Source organism: Crinia signifera, chromosome 7, assembly GCF_055691185.1.
Source record: "Crinia signifera chromosome 7, ASM5569118v1, whole genome shotgun sequence".
Taxonomy (NCBI): domain Eukaryota; kingdom Metazoa; phylum Chordata; class Amphibia; order Anura; family Myobatrachidae; genus Crinia; species Crinia signifera.
In genome coordinates this window covers 172017366-172042993 of record NC_139223.1, presented here as the reverse complement: position 1 = coordinate 172042993, position 25628 = coordinate 172017366, and the positions used below count along the sequence as shown (strand labels likewise).

At 46.5% G+C, this 25628-nt stretch overlaps 1 protein-coding gene across 1 annotated transcript in view; it reads right to left on the bottom strand.

The window, feature by feature from the left end:
• VPS8 (VPS8 subunit of CORVET complex) overlaps positions 1-25628 on the bottom strand; it is a 144655-nt gene that overhangs the window by 118165 nt on the left and 862 nt on the right. Inside the window, exons 2-12 of the mRNA XM_083154376.1 lie at positions 19559-19728; positions 19386-19454; positions 18119-18246; positions 17415-17508; positions 11956-11988; positions 11753-11807; positions 8083-8207; positions 6851-6937; positions 6375-6442; positions 4228-4381; positions 2751-2810 (exon numbers count right to left, since the gene is read on the bottom strand). Coding sequence (XP_083010502.1) covers positions 2751-2810; positions 4228-4381; positions 6375-6442; positions 6851-6937; positions 8083-8207; positions 11753-11807; positions 11956-11988; positions 17415-17508; positions 18119-18246; positions 19386-19454; positions 19559-19728 — 1043 coding nt within the window. The remainder of the gene's footprint in view (positions 1-2750; positions 2811-4227; positions 4382-6374; positions 6443-6850; positions 6938-8082; positions 8208-11752; positions 11808-11955; positions 11989-17414; positions 17509-18118; positions 18247-19385; positions 19455-19558; positions 19729-25628) is intronic.

Sequence of the window (25628 nt, the reverse complement as noted above, 5' to 3'; positions counted from 1 at the left end):
CATTATATCTGACTGAATAGGCCGTGGGACAATCAGAACTCGGTGGCGGGACTGTCTGGTGTGGGGGGCGGAGCTATGCTCCGTGTCCCGGCACCATAAAAATTTTTTTAACTTGATCCTTTGCCATCGATGTAGGGAAATCATCTGGTCCTCCCACATCGATGGCAAAAGTATTCAACATCGGCCATAAACCATCGATGATTTGAAATCATTGATGGTTGATGGGCATCCCTAGAACTGGAGGAGGGTGGGGGACAGTATGCAGCTCCCGGCAGTGGGTGAGCGTCTCCTCCCACTGGGCGGGAGTGAGCGTGCATGAGAGCAGGAAGCAGTATAATAGTGGTATGTGGGCAAGAAATTGATAAAAGTTGTGGCGCTGGTGCAGAGGACCGTGGGGACACTTCTGGCAGTGGGGGAACCTGCAGCGCGGCAGCCAGGGCCAGATTTCCCACCTAGGGGCGGCACCTGCTTGTGGCGGTACAGGATCCCCCATTCTCACGGGGGTACGTGAAATGCGGGAGCGGGGTCGCGGGGGTCCGCAAAACGCGGGAGGGGGGGGGGCGTGAATTGCAGGAAGGGGGGGGTCGCGCGCGTGGGGTGTGACGCGAATCGCGCGAGGGGGGGCCGCGGGGGGGGGCTGTGTGCTGCGAATCGCGGGAGGGGCGCGGGGGGTTGCCGGGAATAGCGGGAGGGGGGGTTGCTATAAGAGATAGCGTCCTGCTGGGAAAGCTGCATGTATTAGGTTACCATACGAGACTGTGGCCGGAATTCCCCAGGAAGCCCCTGATGTTCTAGAACAGATTGTACGATGCTTCTCTAGGTCTGGGGACTGCAGACAGGAAATCTTGTGCTAATAATTGCAATCATAATATTGGGGCCAATTCAGCCTAGCGAACAGGTCTGAATCAGGCCTATTATTCTGATGTATTGAGAGACAAAGGAGGACCATATACAGTACATGGAGGTTCTTAGGTGAGATGGACCGCCGGCCACAGAGGCTCGGTAATACTGGGAATATTGTATCTCAGGTTGGAAGGCATCCACCTTCCTGCCACAGAAGAGACATTTAAACATTGAAAAGTATTTGTGGGCATGCTGGGCTGTCAATCTCAGGAGAAGAGGGGTACAGGGGCACAGACCATGTGTATCTCAGGAGAAGTGGGGTACGGGGGAAACAGACCATGTGTATCTCAGGAGAAGAGGGGTACGGGGGGAACAGACCATGTGTATCTCATGAGAAAAGGGGTACGGGGAACAGACCATGTGTATCGCAGGAGAAGAGGGGTACAGGGGAACAGACCATGTGTATCTCAGGAGAAGTGGGGTACGGGGTGAACAGACCATGTGTATCTCAGGAGAAGAGGGGTACGGGGTGAACAGACCATGTGTATCTCAGGAGAAGAGGGGTATGGGGGGGAACAGACCATGTGTATCTCAGGAGAAGAGGGGTAGGGGGGGGAACAGACCATGTGTATCTCAGAAGTAGAGGGGTACGGGTGGAACAGACCATGTGTATCCCAGGAGAAGAGGGGTACGGGGGGGAACAGACCATGTGTATCCCAGGAGAAGAGGGGTACGGGGGGGAACAGACCATGTGTATCTCAGGAGAAGAGGGGTACGGGGGGGAACAGACCATGTGTATCTCAGGAGAAGAGGTGTACGGGGGTAACAGACCATGTGTATCTCAGGAGAAGAGGGGTAGGGGGGGGGGACAGACCATGTGTATCTCAGAAGTAGAGGGGTATGGGGGAACAGACCATGTGTATCTCAGGAGAAGAGGGGTACGGGGTGAACAGACCATGTGTATCTCAGGAGAAGAGGGGTATGGGGGGGAACAGACCATGTGTATCTCAGGAGAAGAGGGGTAGGGGGGGAACAGACCATGTGTATCTCAGAAGTAGAGGGGTACGGGTGGAACAGACCATGTGTATCCCAGGAGAAGAGGGGTACGGGGGGGAACAGACCATGTGTATCCCAGGAGAAGAGGGGTACGGGGGGGAACAGACCATGTGTATCTCAGGAGAAGAGGGGTACGGGGGGGAACAGACCATGTGTATCTCAGGAGAAGAGGGGTACGGGGGTAACAGACCATGTGTATCTCAGGAGAAGAGGGGTAGGGGGGGGGGGGGAACAGACCATGTGTATCTCAGAAGTAGAGGGGTATGGGGGAACAGACCATGTGTATCTCAGGAGAAGAGGGGTACAGAAGAAAAGATCATGTGTATCTCAGGAGAAGAGGGGTACGGGGGAAACAGACAATGTGTATCTCAGGAGAAGAGGGGTACGGTGGAAACAGACCATGTGTATATCAGGAGAAGAGGGGTACGGGGGGAACAGACCATATGTATCTCAGGAGAAGAGGGGTATGGGGGGAACAGACCATGTGTATCTCAGGAGAAGAGGGGTACAGGGGGGAACAGACCATGTGTATCTCAGGGTTTATGGGTAAAATAAAAGATATAGAAATATAAACAAGATCTTACTAACGGTGTTTCCCAAACCTGATCCTCCAGGCATCCTAAGACTGCAGGCTTTAAGGATATCTATGGTTCAGCACAGATAATTAAAGTCAGCTAGTAATCAAGTCACCTGTGCTCAAGCATGGATATCCTTAAATGTTTGGGAAACACTGTAATATTATATACTGTATATAAACCTGTGTAAGTGATTATATCCAGCAGGATTATAGACGATACATTACATGATATAACTTTCCATTCAGTATAGGTCAGAACAAAGGGGTCACTTACCCGGCCATAAGGAAACGTCATCCAAACCTTCAGAGAGGGCTTTAACCCAATGACGAGTATCTGCAGGAGTCACGGAGAAGCGTTACCAATCTGTCTACAGAGGGCGCAGGGCAAGAACAAGCAAGGTCTTACATTAACCCCTATGCTGCCGAGGATTTTCTCCCCCTGTGCCGAGCCCATTTCATGAGACCATCACATTAAAACATCATCATCGATGCATATGTTTTTATTGCAGGACCCAACACAAATGATTCCCTGTTTTATTCAGAGGACTCTGCACATTCGGAAAATACCTGTAATCTTCCAGTTCTTCAGACTGTCCAATAAGTTGAGTTTTTTTTTTTAAAGAAATTATCCAAAAACAAACACGATTTGAAAAATAAAGAAAGAAAGAAATCACAATTACTTTGATACTGGCTTCAGCAGTAATGCAACGTTGCAAAAATGCTAAATAACCCGGAATTCTACACTTGATAATGATAATGGATTTATTTTTATTATTATATTTATTACGTGCTATATGTCTAGGAATTATAAGACCTAACGAGAACTTCTGCAGCATTAAACGAGGGGTCACAACACAACGTGAAGCAGGATCTTCCCCATTCCGCCTTCTTCTGCAGTGTAAGGGATTAATCCCTGGTGCTAACACCTGGGGGGGTCATTCTGGAATTTCGCAGCTTTGAGAGTCATCTAAACGCTGCCCGCACGTACGCAGATTTCTCCGCGCGCATGCAAATGGCGTTACCATGGCGCGACTCCAGTCCGGTCACGGCCCGGTGACTATACAAGTCAATGCGTCCGCTCGCACAGATAGCCTGCACATGCCCATACCCGTATCTGTGCGTGCGCAGCCCATCAACATCGCTCACTGTTGCGAATTCACAATTGTGAGGATAGATCAGAATGACCTCCCTAGTTTAAAAGAGACAATGGGGGACATTTACAAAGATTGGAGGTCTGTTTTACATGGGATGTTGCTATAGGCAACCAATCAGAATCTACTTCTTATTTATTTATTTAGCACCTTCTAGAAGATAATAGATAGTATCTGGTTTCCATAGCAACATCCCATGTGAAATAGAAGTCCCATCGTAGTAAATTTCCTCCAATCCCTCTTTTTTCTTTTTCATTAAACTGTTAACATCCCTTGTTTGCACATTACAATTATACATTATACATACCCTCCAACATGACCCATTCCATTAGGTACAAAATGCTCTGTTCCTGGACTTCCCTGCCAGTGGCAGTTACAGATGTGAGCCTGCAGCACAGTCCAATATTCAAATAGGGGAGCCACACCTACTGCCACCCCAGACATCACTGTCCTGGACTCACTGACCCCGCTCTTTGAAATTTGGACTGTGCTGGAGCCCCACCTCTGTAACTGCCACTGGCAGGGAAGTCCAGGAACAGAGCATTTTGTACCTAATGGAATGGGTCATGTTGGAGGGTATGGAGTACGGAAAGCCGATACCTTAGTTAAAGACGCCATGGCCAGCAGTGAGTACTGAGTCACCGGATGCTCTCGCATCTCGGCCTTTGTGTGAAAGGGCTCAATACAGCAAACTTCGCCCTTGGATCCACTGAACAGGCACCGGGATTCACAGGTCCGTACCCCCATCACTCGTCTGTAAAGATAGGAGACGTTGGCTTGTTATCCTACAGCTGTACAGAGCAGATGGGCCCCAATACGGGCCTATTACCGATTTCCATCTTGGGGCATACACAGTACTCATCCACTGAATCTGCCAGCAGGACACGTCTCACATCCACTCTCGGGGGGTAGATTTACTAAAAGTCAGTCTTTTTACACCAAATTAAAATCAACCGATTTTTAACTCGGGTTTGTCTAAAATCGGGTATTTACTAAAAGTCTATTTTTTGGGCATTTTCAAAATTTATGGTTATGCGAGTCCGTTTTAAATGTCTATGTTCAGCGGGTTTTATTTCAATTGACGTTAGAAACCGTCTCTATGTCCATATTGATTTAAAGCCCAAATCAACGTCCTGCTGATCTACTATTGGCCAAAATATGTCACATGCACATTTAAACCCGCAAACCCCTTCTTTCAGGTGGTGATTTGCACATGGCAGGAGAATGCAAAGCCTGGTACTTATGTATTAACTGGGCTCCCATGTTAAATGCACCCCATTTTTTCATACCCCTACTATCCAACTACGCATGGAGTTGATTTTATATAGTGTGGCGAGCGCAGCGAGCCACCGCGCCCGAAGCGTGGCGAGCGCAGCGAGCCCCGCGAGGGGACGCGGGCTCATAAGAAAAACGGGAGCCCAGATATTACATAAGTACCCAAAGCCTTATTGTATCATAGTTAGATTTCCGCCAAATGCACGCTTTAGAAGTTAAACAGAGCAGCTGCTCTTCTTTTAGTCGACGGGTTGGTCAAAAATATATTCCGTCTTCAAGGCAGAAGCTGAAATTCTAGGTTTTCCACTCACTACTACTGTAGCATTCGCTAATACACCCCACTGCCTACAGTTACATAACAGGACACTAAATGAAATCATAACTACATAACAGTTTCTAATTAAGAGATGGTCTGATGCCTGTTTATTGGCCAGAATGACACACAGGTTGATCACGTAGCGCCATCTTGTGCCCACATATGGAATTGCGCTACACATTGCTGATTACTAGAGACAGGATTATATGCATTTGCATATTTGCATATGCATTTGCATATTTTGCCCATTCTCACTGGTTATTGCATATTTTACCTAAAATCTAGTGATGGAGCATATTTTAGGCCCTGCCCCCTTTCCACCCGCGAATCACGGCACTGCTTTGCCCTGCTGCTGCTGGCCAGGTAGTGGTAGAGTGTGCAGGCTGGGGCAATATGTGCGCAGTGTGGGGACCCTTGGATGTACGATGTGTCTGACACTGCTCTAGGCTGCCAATTCATGTTGATAGAAGTCAGTCGGGACGGATGCCATTACGAAGCTCCTGAACCTTTGCCTGCCCCTGGCCTGGGACTTTACACCAAGAGGCAGAATTCTGCAGCAGAAGGGTTGTGACATCACGCGGCACGGAGGAAATGCCCTATCACAGTGAGTATGTTGCGCCCTCACACACTATGCTGACATTTGATCCATCGGCGCTGGAGATGAGGGTCCAAGTAGTTGATGCAAGAGCTTTGGACGATGCAGTCTGCTGTAGCAGCCAAAAAAAGTCCTGTTTATAGCACTAGACATTTCTAGATGCTGTGGGCCTATTTTTGAGGTTTATTTGCAACTAATTTTATGCTGATTTTTAAATAAATAAGTTAAAAATTACTTTTTTTATTATTTAATGTAGCATATTTTAACACTTTTCAAGCATATTTTAAGTATTTTTCATGCATATTTGCATGCATATTTCAGGCTTTTTATGGTGCATATAATCCTGTCTCTACTGATTACAAACTAATGATCTTTGGAAAATCTGTTTTCTGGGGATATGTCGACAGTAATTGGGTAGACAGTAATCAGGTTGACACAAGAAATAAATCATTGTCGACCAATAGTGTTTGACGAAATGCGTGTCAATAGTTAGTGTCTATCTAATAATCCACACCCTGGAAAAGCGCAGTACTGCATGCTGAATGAGATAATACCACCTACTTGAAAGTCAGTTCAAACACGGATCCTCCACTATCATTGCAGACCGCAAGAGTTGGATCATCTGTAAACTGGAAAAAGAAAGGACGTCAAGTTTTCAATACGGTCATTTATTTACCACTGACCCTTAAATAGTAAAAATTGCACAATTAAAAATATACATATTAATGATATCTGGAATTCACTTATCTCTCATGATTGTCAGGGCAGGATTTCTGCAAGTTGCAAAAACTTGGAAGTTTACGTTTTAAGTGTCCGAATGATTCCTAATTCAAAATATATATTTTTTTATATTATCGCATCTGCTCACCAATAAGAAAAGGGGGAAAAAATGTTAAATATCCGCTGTCCTGGCTTTCTTATATAGCCGGACTGGCCAGCAGGGGTCACTATAACCGTGTCTGGTTGGGTAGATTGGAACCAGTAAGAAGACATGCCAGGTAGAATATAATTGCAACGGCTGCTTAATAGATAGGTACCTTTATATGCAAAATGGCCGTTCCAGGAGGGTGAGCATCCGTTATAGATCTCAAAAGTTTTCCACCGGCCAGGTCCCACATTGTAATCTGACAAAAGAAAATCACACAAAAGGAGTTAAAAATCACAAAATATTTGACAGATTTGTAAACGGAAAACAAACCGACTTTACCCTCTTTGCTGTGCTAGCCTATATTTTAATACAGGATATTTTAAAAATTGTTGGGCTCTATGTCGCAATCCAACATCGTTTTACCCAGTCTGTTGTTTGCGGTCTCAGAAAATACAAGTAGCGTAACAACATGCACAAACTTTTTTTTTGTAATTCCTGATATTTCAAGGGTCTGAGCTAAAAAAAAATGTGATTTTGAAAACATGAAAAACATGACAAAAATAATGCATTCATTTTTACATTTTGTTTTCTATTATTCGCTGAAGTATTACCGGCAAGTGTAGCCAAATAACGACCATATTTTAAACTAAATAACCTACCACATTAAACGGGGGGAGTCCTTTTTTTATTTCACACACACATTGTGGAGATTTGGGCATTAGATCAACTCCAAGGAGTTCAATTACGAAGAATCAGGTTGGTTAAATCAGACACACCTTAGCGTGTTTATGCCGGTATTTTAAAGCGGCAATGCAAGTTACAGTACAGCTTGTTTGAGCATTGCCCTTTTAAATTCAAGGCATGAGCACGATCAGAAGTGTCAGGTTTACCATCTGGACTCTCTGTAAATAAGCCCCTATGTTCTGTCGTGCAACCGTTTTAGAGGAGACACTTTATTACCCATTACGGTGTACCCCCCAATAAGATGATAGAGAAATCCCCACTGACTGGAATCGTATGTGATAAAGGAGACATGGATCACCTTTGACTGAAGACAATGACAAACGCTAAGCAATGTGTGACGGATAAGCTGCACTTACACGATTGCGGAATGCATACACAATATTAATTGGAATAATGGGTCCGTACAGGAATCAGCCTGTAGCTGCCAAATACTATACAGCAGAGATGTTCAACATGCGGCCCTCCAGCCGCTGTAAAACTACATACCCCAGCATGCCCTGCAACATATTTATGTCATGCCCTCATAGCAAAACGGTGGCACGTCATGCTGGGATGTGTAGTTCCATAGCAGCTGTAGGGCCGCGTGTTGACTAGCCCGGCTTTACAGCTACTGACGCATCTGTCACACACAGAGCTGCAGAAAATCGTTATCCTTACCTGCCCCTTGGCAAATCCGCAGAGTAGTCTGGAGCAGTCGTTATTAATGCTCAGAGCTGATACGGCGCCATACTCTGCACCAACCGCCGTGCTGCCCAGGCAGAGCCGCAGGGCTTGGTTAGTGTCTGCGGGAGAAGGTAGATGTCAGTTCCTGGCACTAGAGATGTCAGCGTCTGTGCATTATAAACATGATCAACGTCTGCACAAGGAACCGGACACTTCTGTAGCTGAATACGAGATCTTATAACAAGTGTGGATCGTTTGGTCTACAGCAAGATGGTGGACAGTCATTAGGTCGACATGCTGAAACATGACATGGGTTTAGGTCGACAGGTCATTAGGTTGACACAAGCATTAGGTCGACATGGGCAAGGTCGGCATGGGATTTTTCACGTTTTTTTTAGCCAACATGTCGACACAGTCGACATGGACACTGAAACGTAGCACCGCGTCCCCTCTATTTTATTCTCCCTCCACGCCAGACCTAGTGGATGGTAGGGCATGAAATACCGCCTGTCGGCACATGTCAACTCAAAAAACACAGGAAAACCCCATGTTGACCGTTTGACACATGAATAGCTAGGGTGAGGTTATGGCAGTAGATGTCTCCTAACTACCTCGGCCACCTGTTCTCATCATGGACATTAGTGTGATGCCTACTGGAGAAGCTCCACCACGTACAAGAAGCTCTGCTCCGGGACTTCCCGCACAGTCCATCATTGCAGCCACCTGTTCTCATCATGGACATTAGTGTGATGCCTGCTGGAGAAGCTCCACCACGTACAAGAAGCTCTGCTCCGGAACTTCCCGCACAGTCCATCATTGCAGCCACCTGTTCTCATCATGGACATTAGTGTGATACCTACTGGAGAAGCTCCACCACGTACAAGAAGCTCTGCTCCGGAACTTCCCGCACAGTCCATCATTGCAGCCACCTGTTCTCATCATGGACATTAATTAGTGTGATACCTACTGGAGAAGCTCCACTACGTACAAGAAGCTCTGCTCCTGGACTTCCCGCACAGTCCATCATTGCAGCCACCGGTTGCACTACTTTATTGATGATGAGGGTGACAGCTATCATCTGGTAAGAAGTCCAGGAGCAGGGCGCAGGGTACCCGGGTGAAGGGGTCCTCTCAGAGGGTACTGTACTACCAAACACCAATGTGCCCGGTCTGTAGAATTTGAAAGCGAGGAAGCAACAACCGGCACTGTACCCAACACCGGCACTGTACCAAACACCGGCACTGTACCCAACACAATGCCGCACAATGGTCTGCATGCAGAACATCACCCTACCTTTGCCTTCTCAGTTCCGCGAGGTTAGGAAAGGGACAGAAAGAAAAGTTACAGATCATTAGAATCCAAGAGGAGGGGACAGATATCCACCTCTATCTATCTGTCTATCTGTCTGTCTATCTGTCTATCTATAAAAGGTTAACTACTCCTCACCTCTATGAGGTGAACTACCACCAGTGACCACTAGACGGACCAAATTACTCCTCTGTGTGCTATATGATTTTACAAAAGAAAGTGAAAGCAATCTTTTGCAGGGACACTGATCTCTTTCAAGCTTGCTGGATATGGAGAGAGGGAGCTGGGAAGACAGAGATTGGAGGTAGGAGCAGATAGGTACTGGGGGCGGGGTGGAGAGGTTTGTGGGATAAAAACTGTTACAGCTCAAAGTGAAAGTGAAAACTGTCACAGCTCAAAGTGAAAGCAAATTGCAGAAGCCGTAATTTTGACAAGCTTTTTACTAGTATTCTATAAAGATCCCACCGGGACCTGGTCCTGCCCCCTTGGAGACCTCCATGCTGCCACCAGAATAGGCCCCAGGATCCCTGCACTTTTCACGAGAGGCAAATAGGAGTGGAACCCAAAGCATGAAGTATCGAAGTGATGGGGGAGAACCGTCAGTATTGGATCAGCTGATCCCTAGTAGATTCCTGCAAGGTGCTTAGCAGATCTCTGTGACATGGAGACCCAGTGGAATCCGTAGCCAGAGAATACGGTCACATACAAGGGTGCATCCGCCAAAGGTTAGCACTTAGAGAGTATAGCCACAAAGTCTAATGGATCCCCTGGTGTTCCCTGAGTAACCCCACAAGGGAGTGGAATCCAAGGGTCACAGGGCCCAGATACACCCCTGGGCGTAATGAGCTGGTATAAGTAAGCTGGGTGGCATAGAAAGTATCTGACGTGATCAGTAATCATAAGAATGTAGTGTTCATTCTCGCACTCTGCACCTGTCACACCTGTGGTGCTACACTCTGTTCTGGTGCTTCTGGCACACTCTGGTCTGCAACTCAGTGCTGACATACAGACCAGAGTGTGCTAGAGGCAAAATAACATTTGCAATATTTTTGGCGATGTTTTGGCTGAGATTACTGCACAATACAGAAAAAAATACACGGGTAGAGCAATTTGAATATAAGTTAAGATGATTGGTTATTTACCATACTGAAAAAGTCTTGAAAATTTAGCGTTATTACACAAAGTGGTAAGGTGGAGAGTACTAAACTACCAAACAATCGGCCCCCAACTGCAATTTCAAACTCAGCCTGTAACATGACAGTTAGGGGCTGATTGGTTGGTGGTTTATCACTCTCCGTTTTATCACTATTCAAGGCTTGATACAGCTGGCCCTTAAAGCATATTGGGGCAGATGTATGAATCAGCGTTAAGTGCAGAAATGCACTGAACGCTGGTTAACTGGGGGGGGGGGGGTTACGTTTTCCCCAATATATTACTAGCGCTAGTGACAGCCCGCCGAGTTACGCTAGGCAGGGGCTGTCCCCTGTAATCCCCCCCAGTGATTAGCCAGCTCAGGGCTAGCGTTATCCTATCCCCCACTGCGGGGACAATGCTAGTCCTGCTTCTGGCTCAGGCTGCGCTGGAGATCTCGCGCATGTCCAGAAAACCGGCTGGGGGAAAAGCCGCGAGTGCGCATGTGCAGGGAGCGGATAAGGAGAGCCGTTAACGCTGGGCATAGCGGTTCTCGTTATCGGCTTGGGGGGGTAATACATCTGCCCATAATCGGTGCCCGCTTCTCCTCGTTATGCTGGATAAGCGGGACTCGTTATTTAAAAAACGTTAAAGGCACATTGATAAATGGAACTATCGCAGAAAGATTCAATAGCTATGGGGCCTACACAACAATAAAGGGGTATTTTGTGATCTGACTAGATCGCTTACAAATTAAAACACACATCGTTGCGTGTGTAGGGCCCATAGCGATATTGATGCGCGGCGCCATCACTGGGAGATGTATAACCACCCTACTGGATAAACCTAATCAGATCACTTAGCAAGAGGCTGCACATCGCCCGTGTTTTGAGTAGTGGGCGATAGCGTTCAGCGATCTGCGTTAACTTGCGTAACTTAAATCTCCCATGCTCACATTTACTATGCTTAAATCGCTGGCGCACAACTTTGCCACTTTCTGAGCGATCTAGATTCGGAGAAGCTCAAGGGGAATCTCTTATGGTGAATCCGGCACAGCCCTGCCATCGCGGTCACAGCTGGTTATCGGATGGGCTGGCGTGGCTGACCGGATAAATCCTGACTATGAATTTGGTCGATGTCATCACTAAACATAGCGATTTCACTCGTAAATTAACAGGTTTTTTTTTTTTTATATAGATTAATAATTAGATTGTATAAAACTTACCGAATATCAAAGCCAGACCATGGGACGTGCCCACTGCAATCAGACTGGAGACCGCCTGAAAATTATACACGGAAAGTAAAGAAATTAAATTGGAGACAACTTTAGACAACGTAATCCCATATTATATGGAAAGTAAGAATGACGTTTTGCAGAAATAAAAGATGTTACAAGATGTTTATCAGAAGGAAAACATAAGGACTCACAATGGCAGTAGGCAATCCAGCATCCACTTTATCCTGTAATGAAAGAATAAACTCAGTATTATGGTTACCAGCAGGAAATTGTCCACCCTGCTGCAGCGAGGCTAAATCTTTATATGCCACACAGCCGGAGATGCAACTCTTTTTTTCCCCCCGAAAATGCATTTTATTGTGCGCACCATGGATGGTGTAATGGTTAGCATTACTGCCTCACAGTACTGAGGTCATGGGTTCTATCCCCACCATGTGTTATATATACGGGGCAGTACGGATGGTGTAATGGTTACATTACTGCCTCACAGCACTGAGGTCATGGGTTCTATCCCCACCATGTGTTATATATACGGGGCAGTACGGATGGTGTAATGGTTAGCATTACTGCCTCACAGCACTGAGGTCATGGGTTCTATCCCCACCATGTGTTATATATATACGGGGCAGTACGGATGGTGTAATGGTTACATTACTGCCTCACAGCGCTGAGGTCATGGGTTCTATCCCCACCATGTGTTATATATACAGGGCAGCATGGATGGTGTAATGGTTAGCATTACTGCCTCACAGCACTGAGGTCATGGGTTCTATCCCCACCATGTGTTATATATACGGGGCAGTACGGATGGTGTAATGGTTAGCATTACTGCCTCACAGTGCTGAGGTCATGGGCTCTATCCCCACCATGTGTTATATATACGGGCAGTACAGACGGTGTAATGGTTAGCATTACTGCCTCACAGTGCTGAGGTCATGGGCTCTATCCCCACCATGTGTTATATATACAGGGCAGTACGGATGGTGTAATGGTTAGCATTACTGCTCACAGCACTGAGGTCATGGGTTCTATTCCCATCATGTGTTATATATACGGGGCAGTACGGATGGTGTAATGGTTACATTACTGCCTCACAGCGCTGAGGTCATGGGTTCTATCCCCACCATGTGTTATATGTACGGATGGTGTAATGGTTAGCATTACTGCCTCACAGAACTGAGGTCATGGGTTCTATCCCCACCATGTGTTATATATACGGGGCAGGACGGATGGTGTAATGGTTAGCATTACTGCCTCACAGCGCTGAGGCCATGGGTTCTATTCCCATCATGTGTTATATATACGGGGCAGTACGGATGGTGTAATGGTTACATTACTGGCTCACAGCGCTGAGGTCATGGGTTCTCTCCCCACCATGTGTTATATATACAGGGCACCACGGATGGTGTAATGGTTAGCATTACTGCCTCACAGCACTGAGGTCATGGGTTCTATTCCCACCATGTGTTATATATACGGGGCAGTACGGATGGTGTAATGGTTACATTACTGCCTCACAGCGCTGAGGTCATGGGTTCTATCCCCACCATGTGTTATATATATAGGGCAGTACGTACGCTGTAATGGTTACATTACTGCCTCACAGCACTGAGGTCATGGGTTCTATCCCCACCATGTGTTATATATACGGGGCAGTACGGATGGTGTAATGGTTAGCATTACTGCCTCACAGCACTGAGGTCATGGGTTCTATTCCCACCATGTGTTATATATACGGGGCAGTACGGACGGTGTAATGGTTACATTACTGCCTCACAGCGCTGAGGTCATGGGTTCTATCCCCACCATGTGTTATATATATATATATATATACACAGGCAGTATGGATGGTGTAATGGTTAGCATTACTGCTCACAGCACTGAGGTCATGGGTTCTATTCCCATCATGTGTTATATATACGGGGCAGTACGGATGGTGTAATGTTTACATTACTACCTCACAGCGCTGAGGTCATGGGTTCTATTCCCACCATGTGTTATATATACGGGGTAGTACGGATGGTGTAATGGTTACATTACTGCCTCACAGCACTGAGGATATGGGTTCTATCCCCACCATGTGTTATATATACAGGGCAGTATGGACGGTGTAATGGTTATAGCATTACTGCATCACAGTGTTGAGGTCATGGGTTCTATCCCCACCATGTGTTATATGTACGGATGGTGTAATGGTTAGCATTACTGCCACACAGAACTGAGGTCATGGGTTCTATCCCCACCATGTGTTATATATACGGGGCAGTATGGATGGTGTAATGGTTAGCATTACTGCCTCACAGCGCTGAGGCCATGGGTTCTATCCCCACCATGTGTTATATATATATATATATATATATATACACAGGGCAGTATGGATGGTGTAATGGTTAGCATTACTGCCTCACAGCGCTGAGGTCATGGGTTCCATTCCCACCATGGCCCTAACTGTGCGGAGTTTGTATATTTTCCCCGTACTTGCGTGGGTTTCCTCCGGGTATTCCGGTTTCCTCCCACAATCCAAAAATACACAGGTAGGCTAATTGGCTCCCAAAAAATTAACCCTAGGATGTCTGTGTGTGTGTGTACATGTGGTAGGGAATATAGATTATAAGCACCACTGGGGCAGGGACTGATGTGAATGTTCAAATATTCTCTGTAATGCATTTTATTGTGCGCACCATGGATGGTGTAATGGTTAGCATTACTGCCTCACAGTACTGAGGTCATGGGTTCTATCCCCACCATGTGTTATATATACGGGGCAGTACGGATGGTGTAATGGTTACATTACTGCCTCACAGCACTGAGGTCATGGGTTCTATCCCCACCATGTGTTATATATACGGGGCAGTACGGATGGTGTAATGGTTAGCATTACTGCCTCACAGCACTGAGGTCATGGGTTCTATCCCCACCATGTGTTATATATATACGGGGCAGTACGGATGGTGTAATGGTTACATTACTGCCTCACAGCGCTGAGGTCATGGGTTCTATCCCCACCATGTGTTATATATACAGGGCAGCATGGATGGTGTAATGGTTAGCATTACTGCCTCACAGCACTGAGGTCATGGGTTCTATCCCCACCATGTGTTATATATACGGGGCAGTACGGATGGTGTAATGGTTAGCATTACTGCCTCACAGTGCTGAGGTCATGGGCTCTATCCCCACCATGTGTTATATATACGGGCAGTACAGACGGTGTAATGGTTAGCATTACTGCCTCACAGTGCTGAGGTCATGGGCTCTATCCCCACCATGTGTTATATATACAGGGCAGTACGGATGGTGTAATGGTTAGCATTACTGCTCACAGCACTGAGGTCATGGGTTCTATTCCCATCATGTGTTATATATACGGGGCAGTACGGATGGTGTAATGGTTACATTACTGCCTCACAGCGCTGAGGTCATGGGTTCTATCCCCACCATGTGTTATATGTACGGATGGTGTAATGGTTAGCATTACTGCCTCACAGAACTGAGGTCATGGGTTCTATCCCCACCATGTGTTATATATACGGGGCAGTACGGATGGTGTAATGGTTAGCATTACTGCCTCACAGCGCTGAGGTCATGGGTTCTATTCCCACCATGTGTTATATATACGGGGCAGTACGGATGGTGTAATGGTTACATTACTGCCTCACAGCGCTGAGGTCATGGGTTCTATCCCCACCATGTGTTATATATACAGGGCAGTACGTACGCTGTAATGGTTACATTACTGCCTCACAGCACTGAGGTCATGGGTTCTATCCCCACCATGTGTTATATATACGGGGCAGTACGGATGGTGTAATGGTTAGCATTACTGCCTCACAGCACTGAGGTCATGGGTTCTATTCCCACCATGTGTTATATATACGGGGCAGTACGGACGGTGTAATGGTTACATTACTGCCTCACAGCGCTGAGGTCATGGGTTCTATCCCCACCATGTGTTATATATATATATATATACACAGGCAGTATGGATGGTGTAATGGTTAGCATTACTGCTCACAGCACTGAGGTCATGGGTTCTATTCCCATCATGTGTTATATATACGGGGCAGTACGGATGGTGTGATGTTTACATTACTACCTCACAGCGCTGAGGTCATGGGTTCTATTCCCACCATGTGTTATATATACGGGGTAGTACGGATGGTGTAATGGTTACATTACTGCCTCACAGCACTGAGGATATGGGTTCTATCCCCACCATGTGTTATATATACAGGGCAGTATGGACGGTGTAATGGTTATAGCATTACTGCATCACAGTGTTGAGGTCATGGGTTCTATCCCCACCATGTGTTATATGTACGGATGGTGTAATGGTTAGCATTACTGCCACACAGAACTGAGGTCATGGGTTCTATCCCCACCATGTGTTATATATACGGGGCAGTATGGATGGTGTAATGGTTAGCATTACTGCCTCACAGCGCTGAGGCCATGGGTTCTATCCCCACCATGTGTTATATATATATATATATATATATATATATATATATACAGGGCAGTATGGATGGTGTAATGGTTAGCATTACTGCCTCACAGCGCTGAGGTCATGGGTTCCATTCCCACCATGGCCCTAACTGTGCGGAGTTTGTATATTTTCCCCGTACTTGCGTGGGTTTCCTCCGGGTATTCCGGTTTCCTCCCACAATCCAAAAATACACAGGTAGGCTAATTGGCTCCCAAAAAATTAACCCTAGGATGTCTGTGTGTGTGTGTACATGTGGTAGGGAATATAGATTATAAGCACCACTGGGGCAGGGACTGATGTGAATGTTCAAATATTCTCTGTAAGGCGCTGCGGAATATGTATGCGCTATATAACCAGTAATAATAATAATTATTTGCAATACGATGTGATTAGCACATACCAGGAGACTGTGTTAAGTAGTTTGATATGTGACACTTGTATATAGGCCTGATTTTGGTTCACTTGCAAAAGCAAATTCTCTCTCTAATGGACAAAACCATGTGCATTGCAGGTGGGGCAGATGTAACATGTGCAGAGAGTTAGATTTGGGTGGGGTTTGTACTTCAAACTGATATCTATATTGCAGTGTAAAAATAAAGCAGCCAGTATTTACCATGCACAGAAACCAAATAACTCACCCAAATCTAACTGTCTCTGCACATGTTACATCTGCCCCAACTGCAGTGCACATGGTTTTGTCCATTAAAGAGAGAATTTGCTTTTGCGAGGGAACCAGAATTAGGCCTGTTGTGTGTCTGCAATATTTAATTATGCACAACTAGAAATCGGACGTATGAGCTAGAAGATTATTTGGCAGACACCTAAATCCCAACCTTCCGGATTTTGGTGGGAGAGTCCCGATTTCAGAGGAAAGAAGTTTCTCTAGTAAAAATACTGACTGGGGTGTGACCATGTTCCTTATTACGCTGGAACGATGTAAATATTTTTGCTAATATTTGGGGCTCAATCCAATTATATGCAAAGGGTGCAAAGAACTGTTTTAAAGCCGGCAACAGCACAAGAACTCGCACCCTTTGCGGGCTATAATCAGCCCAAATTCTCACTAAATTGCTCGTAGCTCCGGCGGCTGTGAGCTCCGGCGGCTGTGAGCTCCGGCAGCTGTGATCTCCGGCAGTGGCTGCTGCGATAATTTGGGACACTTACTGCGGCTGACACTATCTGGGCAGAAATCCCTTTCAGCAGACTATGGCGCATCACAGAGCCATGGCGGGAGAAGGCGTCCGGTAGCCTCTTCTTCCTGTGAACAAGAAGAGCGGTCACACACAGGCGCAAATCTTAGCAGAACCCCAAAAATCCCTATAGAGGGGGAGCCTGCGAGCAGGGCCCTCCTACCCCTCTCTGTCTGTTATTACCCAGTCTTGTTTAAAAACGGTTTGTTCTCAAATGTAAAGTACAATGATATGGAAGTAACCGTTGGGAGAGCTTTCTGGTTCTGTACAGGGGTGTCAGAATATTTAATTTGTTAGTGGAAGCCAACAAATCACCCCCCCCCCCCCCCCCCCCGCCTCTGATTTAAGTGCCTCATAGTTAATTAAATACATTTACATTTAAATACAGTTACAAGATATATACTGTATAGTTATATCTCTTTTCGTTTGTAGATTTGCCCCCACCCCCTCCCCCTCCTCCCCCACTCCACATTGCCTCTTCCTTTCTCTCGCCCAAAAAACGTGCTTCTTCTTCAAATACCAAACTCCACTGATGACCATAATGCTTACAGACAGAGCGCTGTATTACCGGGGTATCTGATGTACTGCCATACCCTGTACACAATGCCCCCAGCCCCCCCCCCCCCCCCCCATCCCATCCCGCTGGCTCTGGTTCCAAGCACCAGTTTCCAGCAATACCTTCTGTGAGCACGGTCACCGCTGTCAGAGCTGGCCAACGATGAGGTGTCGCAGGAGTGGGTGTCAATGGTCTCTACATTCAGGAGAGCCGGATCCTCGGGTATGAAAGGTTCGTCCTCGTCATCCGTCTGCGGCAAAGTGACAAATCTCATATTAAAAATTGAAAATGAAGGGGCTGATTCCACATCGGACGCAGCCTCGACTGTGTCTTTTACCGGGCACACGTCTAAAACTTTATACACATGTCGCTACGAAGCCTTTCCCCGGGGTATAGCTGGGTGCCCCAATGTGCAGGGAATGAGATGGACAGATACCGCAGTACCGCTTGGGGCAGAAGCTCTGTGACAGGTGCAGAATCTCCATGACGATGGCCCCTATCTCATACTCAGCTTCCACTTTGTAAGAACACGGAACACAAGAGGGGTGTGACTCAAAAAATCATCTCATAAATTCAGTGTTACGTCCAAACCAGAATGGTCACATCCACCCCTTATTCCTATAAACGGATCCAATTCGACTTACATTAGGTCAAGCATTAAAGGTCAACACATTAACTAGTTCAACATAGCTAAGGTCGACACAAGTATTAGGTGAAGAATGGGAAGGTCGACATGAGTTTTGGCGTTTTTTTGTGCCCACAGGCGGTATTTCATTCCCAACCATCCACTAGGGCGCAGGTTCTCAATGTCGGTCCTCAGGACCCCACACAGTGCATGTTTTCCAGGTCTCCTCACAGAACCAGGTGAAATAATTATCTTCGCCTGTGGATCTTTTAAAATGTGTCAGTCGGGATGACCTGGAGAAACGGGAACTGTGTGGGGTCCTGAGGACCGAGTTTGAACACCACTGCACTAAGGTGTGGAGAGAGAATATAATAGTGTGCCAAGCGTAGCGAAGGCACCATGCCCGAAGCACGGCGAGGGGAAGCGGTACACTGATACGGTGTCCATGTCGGCTTATGTCGAAATTTGGGACAAAAAAACGTGAAAAACTCATGTCGACCTTTTGAGTTGGGAGAAAAGCAATAAAAATAAATAAAAAAATGTGACTTTCCACCTGGGCAAAATCATGCTGCTCTGCAGATGGGGCAGATGTAACCTGTGCAGAGAGGCACCAAATAGACTTGGGAGGACAAGGTGTTAGGCTGTACCTTATATTGGGTTAGTGTAAACTAACGCAGCATTATGCAACAACCTGGTCTATGCTAGCGCCACAGATTAGGGTTCTCTACCACGTGTCACTCAGGTGCACAAAGCGGGGGACTCACCTCATTGAGGATGCTCTCCAGTGTCGGAGGAGTGTCCACTTGGGGAATGTCAAATTCTTTGTCATCAATCTGAAAGAAGAAGATGTAAGAAAGGACGTGACACCACGAGGTATAATACGGGATTACGATGATCGTGTTCTGGCTATGTACATAGCTGTAAAGCACAATCTTACCAGCTCCTGCTTGGAATCCAAGTCCTTGTCCACATCGAGGTAGCCTGTAAGCATCTGGGATTTATTAAACTCATCGTCTACGTTCCCGGGTAATGAGCCGGCTTCACCCGTGATTCTTCCAGAGTCCCAGCCCCTGGCGCTAAGATCATCCTCTCCAGGGTCCGACGCCACTGCGGAGCAAAGGGGAGAGTTCAGAACAGACCTGTGAGGTCAGCTTCCCCATTGTTACATCTGCAGGCACTGGTCCTGCTCACTGGACTCATCTAGCGTTCTCCAAGTTGTCAGTCCTCTAAGAACTGAGTCATGGGAATGGCAGGTTATTGTGTGTTTCTTTATAATATTCAATATTATTTAACTTATTGGTAGGTGCCAGCAATCATATTCCCCAGTTACGTTAACTGACTCGTTTCGCTGCTTTAGAGGGTGCAGCTTTATCAAAGTCCTTTGATTAAGCTGCACCTTCTAAAGCAGCGAAACGCGTCAGTAGCCCTGTCTGGACCAGACTGTTATCACAATCCCTCCAAGTGTATTGGGACCCTTCTCAGCTGCTGGCCTCTCGCCTTTGCATATTTGGTTGCTGTCTCCCAAATTTCCAACCAAAGGAGATACAAGTTGGCATCTACATCCAGCCACCAGCAACTACAAGTTGGATTACAAACTGAACCAGTGTACCTACAGCCGTACGAACTTTGAGGACATTTGCTGTAATGCTATCCCAAGGGATTGGAATCCTCTAGCGGCGTTGGGTAATTATCAGCCCATCTTGGGCTTTATCGGTACTACCATCCAACCAACAGAGAGCTAAATTCCAGCATCAGCTGAGTCAGAACTTGCCCCCTTCCCTTCTTTTTTCAATTCCATATCCTAGTCTGGTCCAATTCCACCACCTGCAGTGCCCAGTGCACTTTCCGTAATTCAACGGGTTCAGTTTTTTATCTTTACCTATATGTACAGTTTTTTATTTTTCATTTATATGTTTATGTATCAATTTATGTATGTATATGTTTATGTATCAATTTATGTATCAATTTTTAAATTGTTATTAAATTTACTGTTTCATCAAACAAAGTGCCACTTCCCCTTTTTGTTTTTGCTACTTGCCTGCATGGGATTGACAACCCCAGTATCAAGTGGCTGCTATTAGCGAAACACCCCCGGCAGCAATGTTCCCTCTAATTTTACGAAGGCTGTGTGCGGCAAAAGATTTTGGCTGTGCAACTTTGGAAGGAAATTTAAATTTTTGTGCGTCACTTCTATATATAACTGGAAAACGACGTTCTGCATTTGTGTTAACTTAACTTTAAAAATGATACTAAACATTCAAAACATTTAAACATTTACAACACAGCACATGATGAAACATACAAAAAAAGGGACCACTGCTGCTTTGTGCGCTCTGTTGTAATGTCTGTGCGCGCGCTCGGCGAGTTGTGTGCACACGCGCACAGCTTAGAGCAGTGGTGTCAAACTCATGGCCCTCCAGCTGTTGTGGAACTACATGTCCCAGCATGGCCTGCCATCGTTTTACCAATCCATTATATAAAATATGTGGCAGGGCATGCTGGGATGTGTAGTTCCACAACAGCTGGAGGGCCATGAGTTTGACACCGATGGCTTAGAGGAAACACTGCCCGGCAGCGCCTGCTCGTGCACCCTAGGGAGCACATATTTTCCCAGGGTAAATACTGGCTGCTTTATTTCTACACTGCAATACAGATCTCACTATGAAGAAAAACCCCACCCAAATCTAACTCTCTCTGCACGTTCCATCTGCCCCACCTACAGTGCGCATGGTTTTGTCCATCTAAGAAGGAATTTGCCTCTAAGAGTGAACTAGAATAAGGGCCTTAGATCTGATTTGCAGTGTATAAATAAAGCTGTCCAGTATTTTGGAGCTACATATAAAAGCAGCCAGTATTTACCCTGCACAAAAACTAAATGCCTTTACCCCTTTGTATTGCAGCGTGGTTTGTCCAGGTGCCAAGTTACCGGCTCTTTAACCTTTACTCCCAACTCAGAGTAAAGCCCATAAAATGCTCCATTCAGCTGTGCCAACAATGCATATGATGAATCACTTATGTGCACCGTCAGTGCATGCGTGTCCGCTCTTCATAGCACGAGTGCGCATTAGTGCAACATGTATGTGTCCGCGTACCAGTGACTGCTGGTTTTGGGTGGTATAAATGGTAGACCAAGTCTAGGTCAACACCTTGAAATGGTCGACATACCAATGGTTGATTGGCAAAATGTCGACACAATCTTATAGTTGACATAGAAATGGCCCCCTATTGTCGGTCGCTGCCGGCCAATCACTCCGCAAATGAATCCTCACTGCGAGCGATAAGAAAATGCAACTTGAAGGAGCTTACAATCTACATTACCTATAACATGCACACACAATAGGGTTCACTTGGGTCAGAATCCACCGGTATATTTTTGGACTGCAGAAGGAAATGGGAATACCCAGAGGAAACCCACCTTTGCACACATACACAGGGAGAACATATAAACTCTACACTGGCTTGGTGGGAAATTAACCAAAGACATGAATGCTGCGAGGCAGTAATAGTAAACATTACAGAACCTGCGTATATAGCTAGCACGGACCTGTGTGGCAGAGCTAACGGATTTAACCCATTAGTGCCCTGGTTTTGGGCTTTTTTTTTGCAAACATTGTTTTTGAATTTTTGAGGGCTCCCTTGAGGACATATTGTGTAACGACGTCTTGTTCTATGGCTCAGATGAACTGCACACACACACACACACGTTTCAGGAACTGATATTATGTAACACCCAGCAATGTAGTCACAGGAAGGATAAGCGTTTACCGTTGGGTTCTGTTATACCATATCAGGATACCGTCATTTGGTCTACAACAAGAAGGCCGACAAGCATTTAGTCGACACCATAAGGTTAACATGGGTCCAGGTCGTCAGGGTCATTCGATCGACACAAGATTTAAGTCAACAGTCTAAAGGTTGACATGGGGTTTTTCACAGTTTTTTGAGCCGACGTGTCGACAGGCGGTATTTCATGCCCTACCATCCACTAGGGCATGGAGGGAGAATAAAATAGTGTGCCAAGCTTAGCGAGGCACCAGGCCCGAAGCATGGCGAGCGCAGCAAGCCACGCGAGGGGACGCGGTGCACTTTAATCTGTGTCCATGTCAAAAAGTGTCGACATTCGGGTAAAAAAAACAGTGAAAAACCCCACCTTTTGACTGTTTACCTAACCCATGTCGACCTAATGCTTATGTCGAACTAATGACCCGGTCGACCTAAACCCATGTTGACCTTTTTGCATGTCAAACTAATGGTGTCGACCAACTTCTTGTAGACCTAATGATCCATACCCACCATAGCTACTATACATAGACATGTATGGGAGGAACGCCGTGTTTCATATGCAGATGAGAAACCGCTGTCATGTTGGCAGAGGTCTCTATAGTTGTGACAAGAAAAACTCATGTCAGATAAGGACGACTGTACTGCTGCCCATACACTAGGGCGATGTTGCATACGATTCTACGATTTTGATCGCATCTGTGCGATGAATCGAAGGATTGAATGCACATCGAATGCGTCCCCCAACAGGCAGGGGCGGATTTAGGGAGGAGGGCGCCCCTAGGCACAACAATAATGTTTACTAAGTAGGACAGTTTATAGGGGCAGTATCTGCATGTCCTATCCATTTACACTCTATTTAAGATGGAATATAGTACAGTACAGTGGATATTTTGCAGTTATTGGTACATTTTGGGCTGACAGTACTATCACAGACATCCAAGTGCCGCCCCCAAACATGTGCCGCCCCTAGGCCGGTGCCTCACGTGCCTAATGGGAAATTCGGCTCTGCCAACAGGATGCGTGGGCCCGCCGGTCGCATATCCTTTTCACTAGATATTATGTGTTGCACATCATATTTATCGGATTGCATGAGCAATCGGTGGGCGAGGGGCGAAGGGAGCGCTTTTGGCATCTTCTGTTCGAGGAGAGGGGGCCGGAGGGAGCGTTGCCGACGATCGTTGCGCTAGCAGGTAGCAGGGGTCAACGGCAGGTTTCAAATTCTGCCGTATTGTTGACCCCTGCCCCTGCTCCCTCACAGTGCTACACTACTCCATCACCTGCCCTCTTAGTGTGTATAAGATTGTGTGTTCAGACAGACAGACACACACCCCAGTCTGTCACCAGAGACAGACACCCCATCCAGGGGGAAGCGGTCATCTATTAGAATGAACTAAGGTCTACAGTCATTAGGTCGACCCCACTAGGTCGACTGGCAGGAAGGTCGACCTGACTTAAGGTCGACATGGGCCAAGGTCGACATGACTTAAGGTCGAATTTGCATAAAGGTCGACATGAGGAAGGTCGACTGGTCATAAGGTCGACATGGGGTTTTTCACTGTTTTTTGAGCCGACATGTGCCGACAGGCGGTATTTCATGCCCTACCATCCACTAGGGCATGGTGGGAGAATAAAATAGTGTGCCGAGCGCAGCGAGGCACCGTGCCCAAAGCATTGCGAGCGAAGCGAGCGATGCGAGGGTCCGATTCTCATTGCCAACTGTGTCCATGTCGACTGTGTCGACATTCGGATCAAAAAACAGTGAAAAACCCATGTCGACCTTATGACCAGTCGACCTTCCTCATGTCGACCTTTACGCAAATTCGACCTTAAGTCATGTCGACCTTGGCCCATGTCGACCTTAAGTCAGGTCGACCTTCCTGCCAGTCGACCTAGTGGGGTCGACCTAATGACTGTAGACCTAAGTTCATTCTGACAGATGTACCGATTCCCATCCAGGACATCTGCAGAATGACCAGTAGATCACAATCAGACCCAGTTACTGTATACATACAGGACACCAGCACCTGTCCCTGTGTATGACTGTTACATCTATTATATAACACTACTGAGAAGCACAGAACATTATATATCCATTTTAAATGCTACTGCTACAGTAGGCTGATCTTCCTTGTAAGACGCTCATCGTCTGCCGATCCGCTCTGCCAGTCCCTCCATTGGTTACCTGTATCTTACCGTATTCAATATAAAACACTTCTACTCGCATATAAAGCTATTAACCATACTGCACCAGCATATATCTCTGCACTTCTCACAAAATATCTCCCATCTCGCTCTCTCCGCTCTGCACAAGATCTGCGTCTCTCTTCTGCACGGATCACTAGCTCCCATTCACTATTACAGGACTTTCATCGGTCTGCTCCCATCCTATGGAATGCCCTTCCACGCACAATAAGACTCTCCGCTAGTCTCCAAACTTTCAAGCGTTCCCTGAAAACTCACCTCTTCAGGCAAGCCTATCATATTTATATACCGAACCCACATAACCCTCTGAGGCACTTATGTATTATATAGCTTCCCTTCTGGACTTGTAACTTGGTGGGACTGCTATGCTATTACTGATGCCTGTCCTTGTGTTTCCCTCCTATATCCCTAGAGATGTATCTGTAAATAATAAATATATACTCCATATATACTCCCCCATTCTGTCACCAGAGACAGACACCCCATGTGGAGAGCTGCAGAATGACAAGGAGATATTGCACAGACCCAGTTACTATACAGATACAGGACATGACAGCAGCACCTGTTCCTGTGTGTTACTGTTACATCTATTATAGAACACTACTTGAGAAGCACAGAAGATACTTGTTTCCTAGAACGGCGCCCACTAAGCAATTTGCTTAGTGGGCTATTCTGCGTAGGAAAATCGCATCGCATGGGCCATTTTAGGGCCATGCGATGCAATGCGATTTTCCTATGTAATTTATTCACTGCTCTCTATGCCCTGGACCATCGCATCGCATCCCATGTGCCGCAAAATCGCATGCAATCGCCTGCGGTTTTATAGGGTGTGCGATGCCATGACATTAGGTATACAATAATATGATTGTATGTCCCCAAAATAGGTTTAGCACCCTCCCACTATCCACGCCACCCCGAAGTGTGGCGAGCTCCGCGAGGGGCGGCGGAACGCGTCCTCCGACTTTTTCATTCCCCCACTATCCACGTCGGCGTGGAGTTGACTTTATATAGTGTGGCGAGCC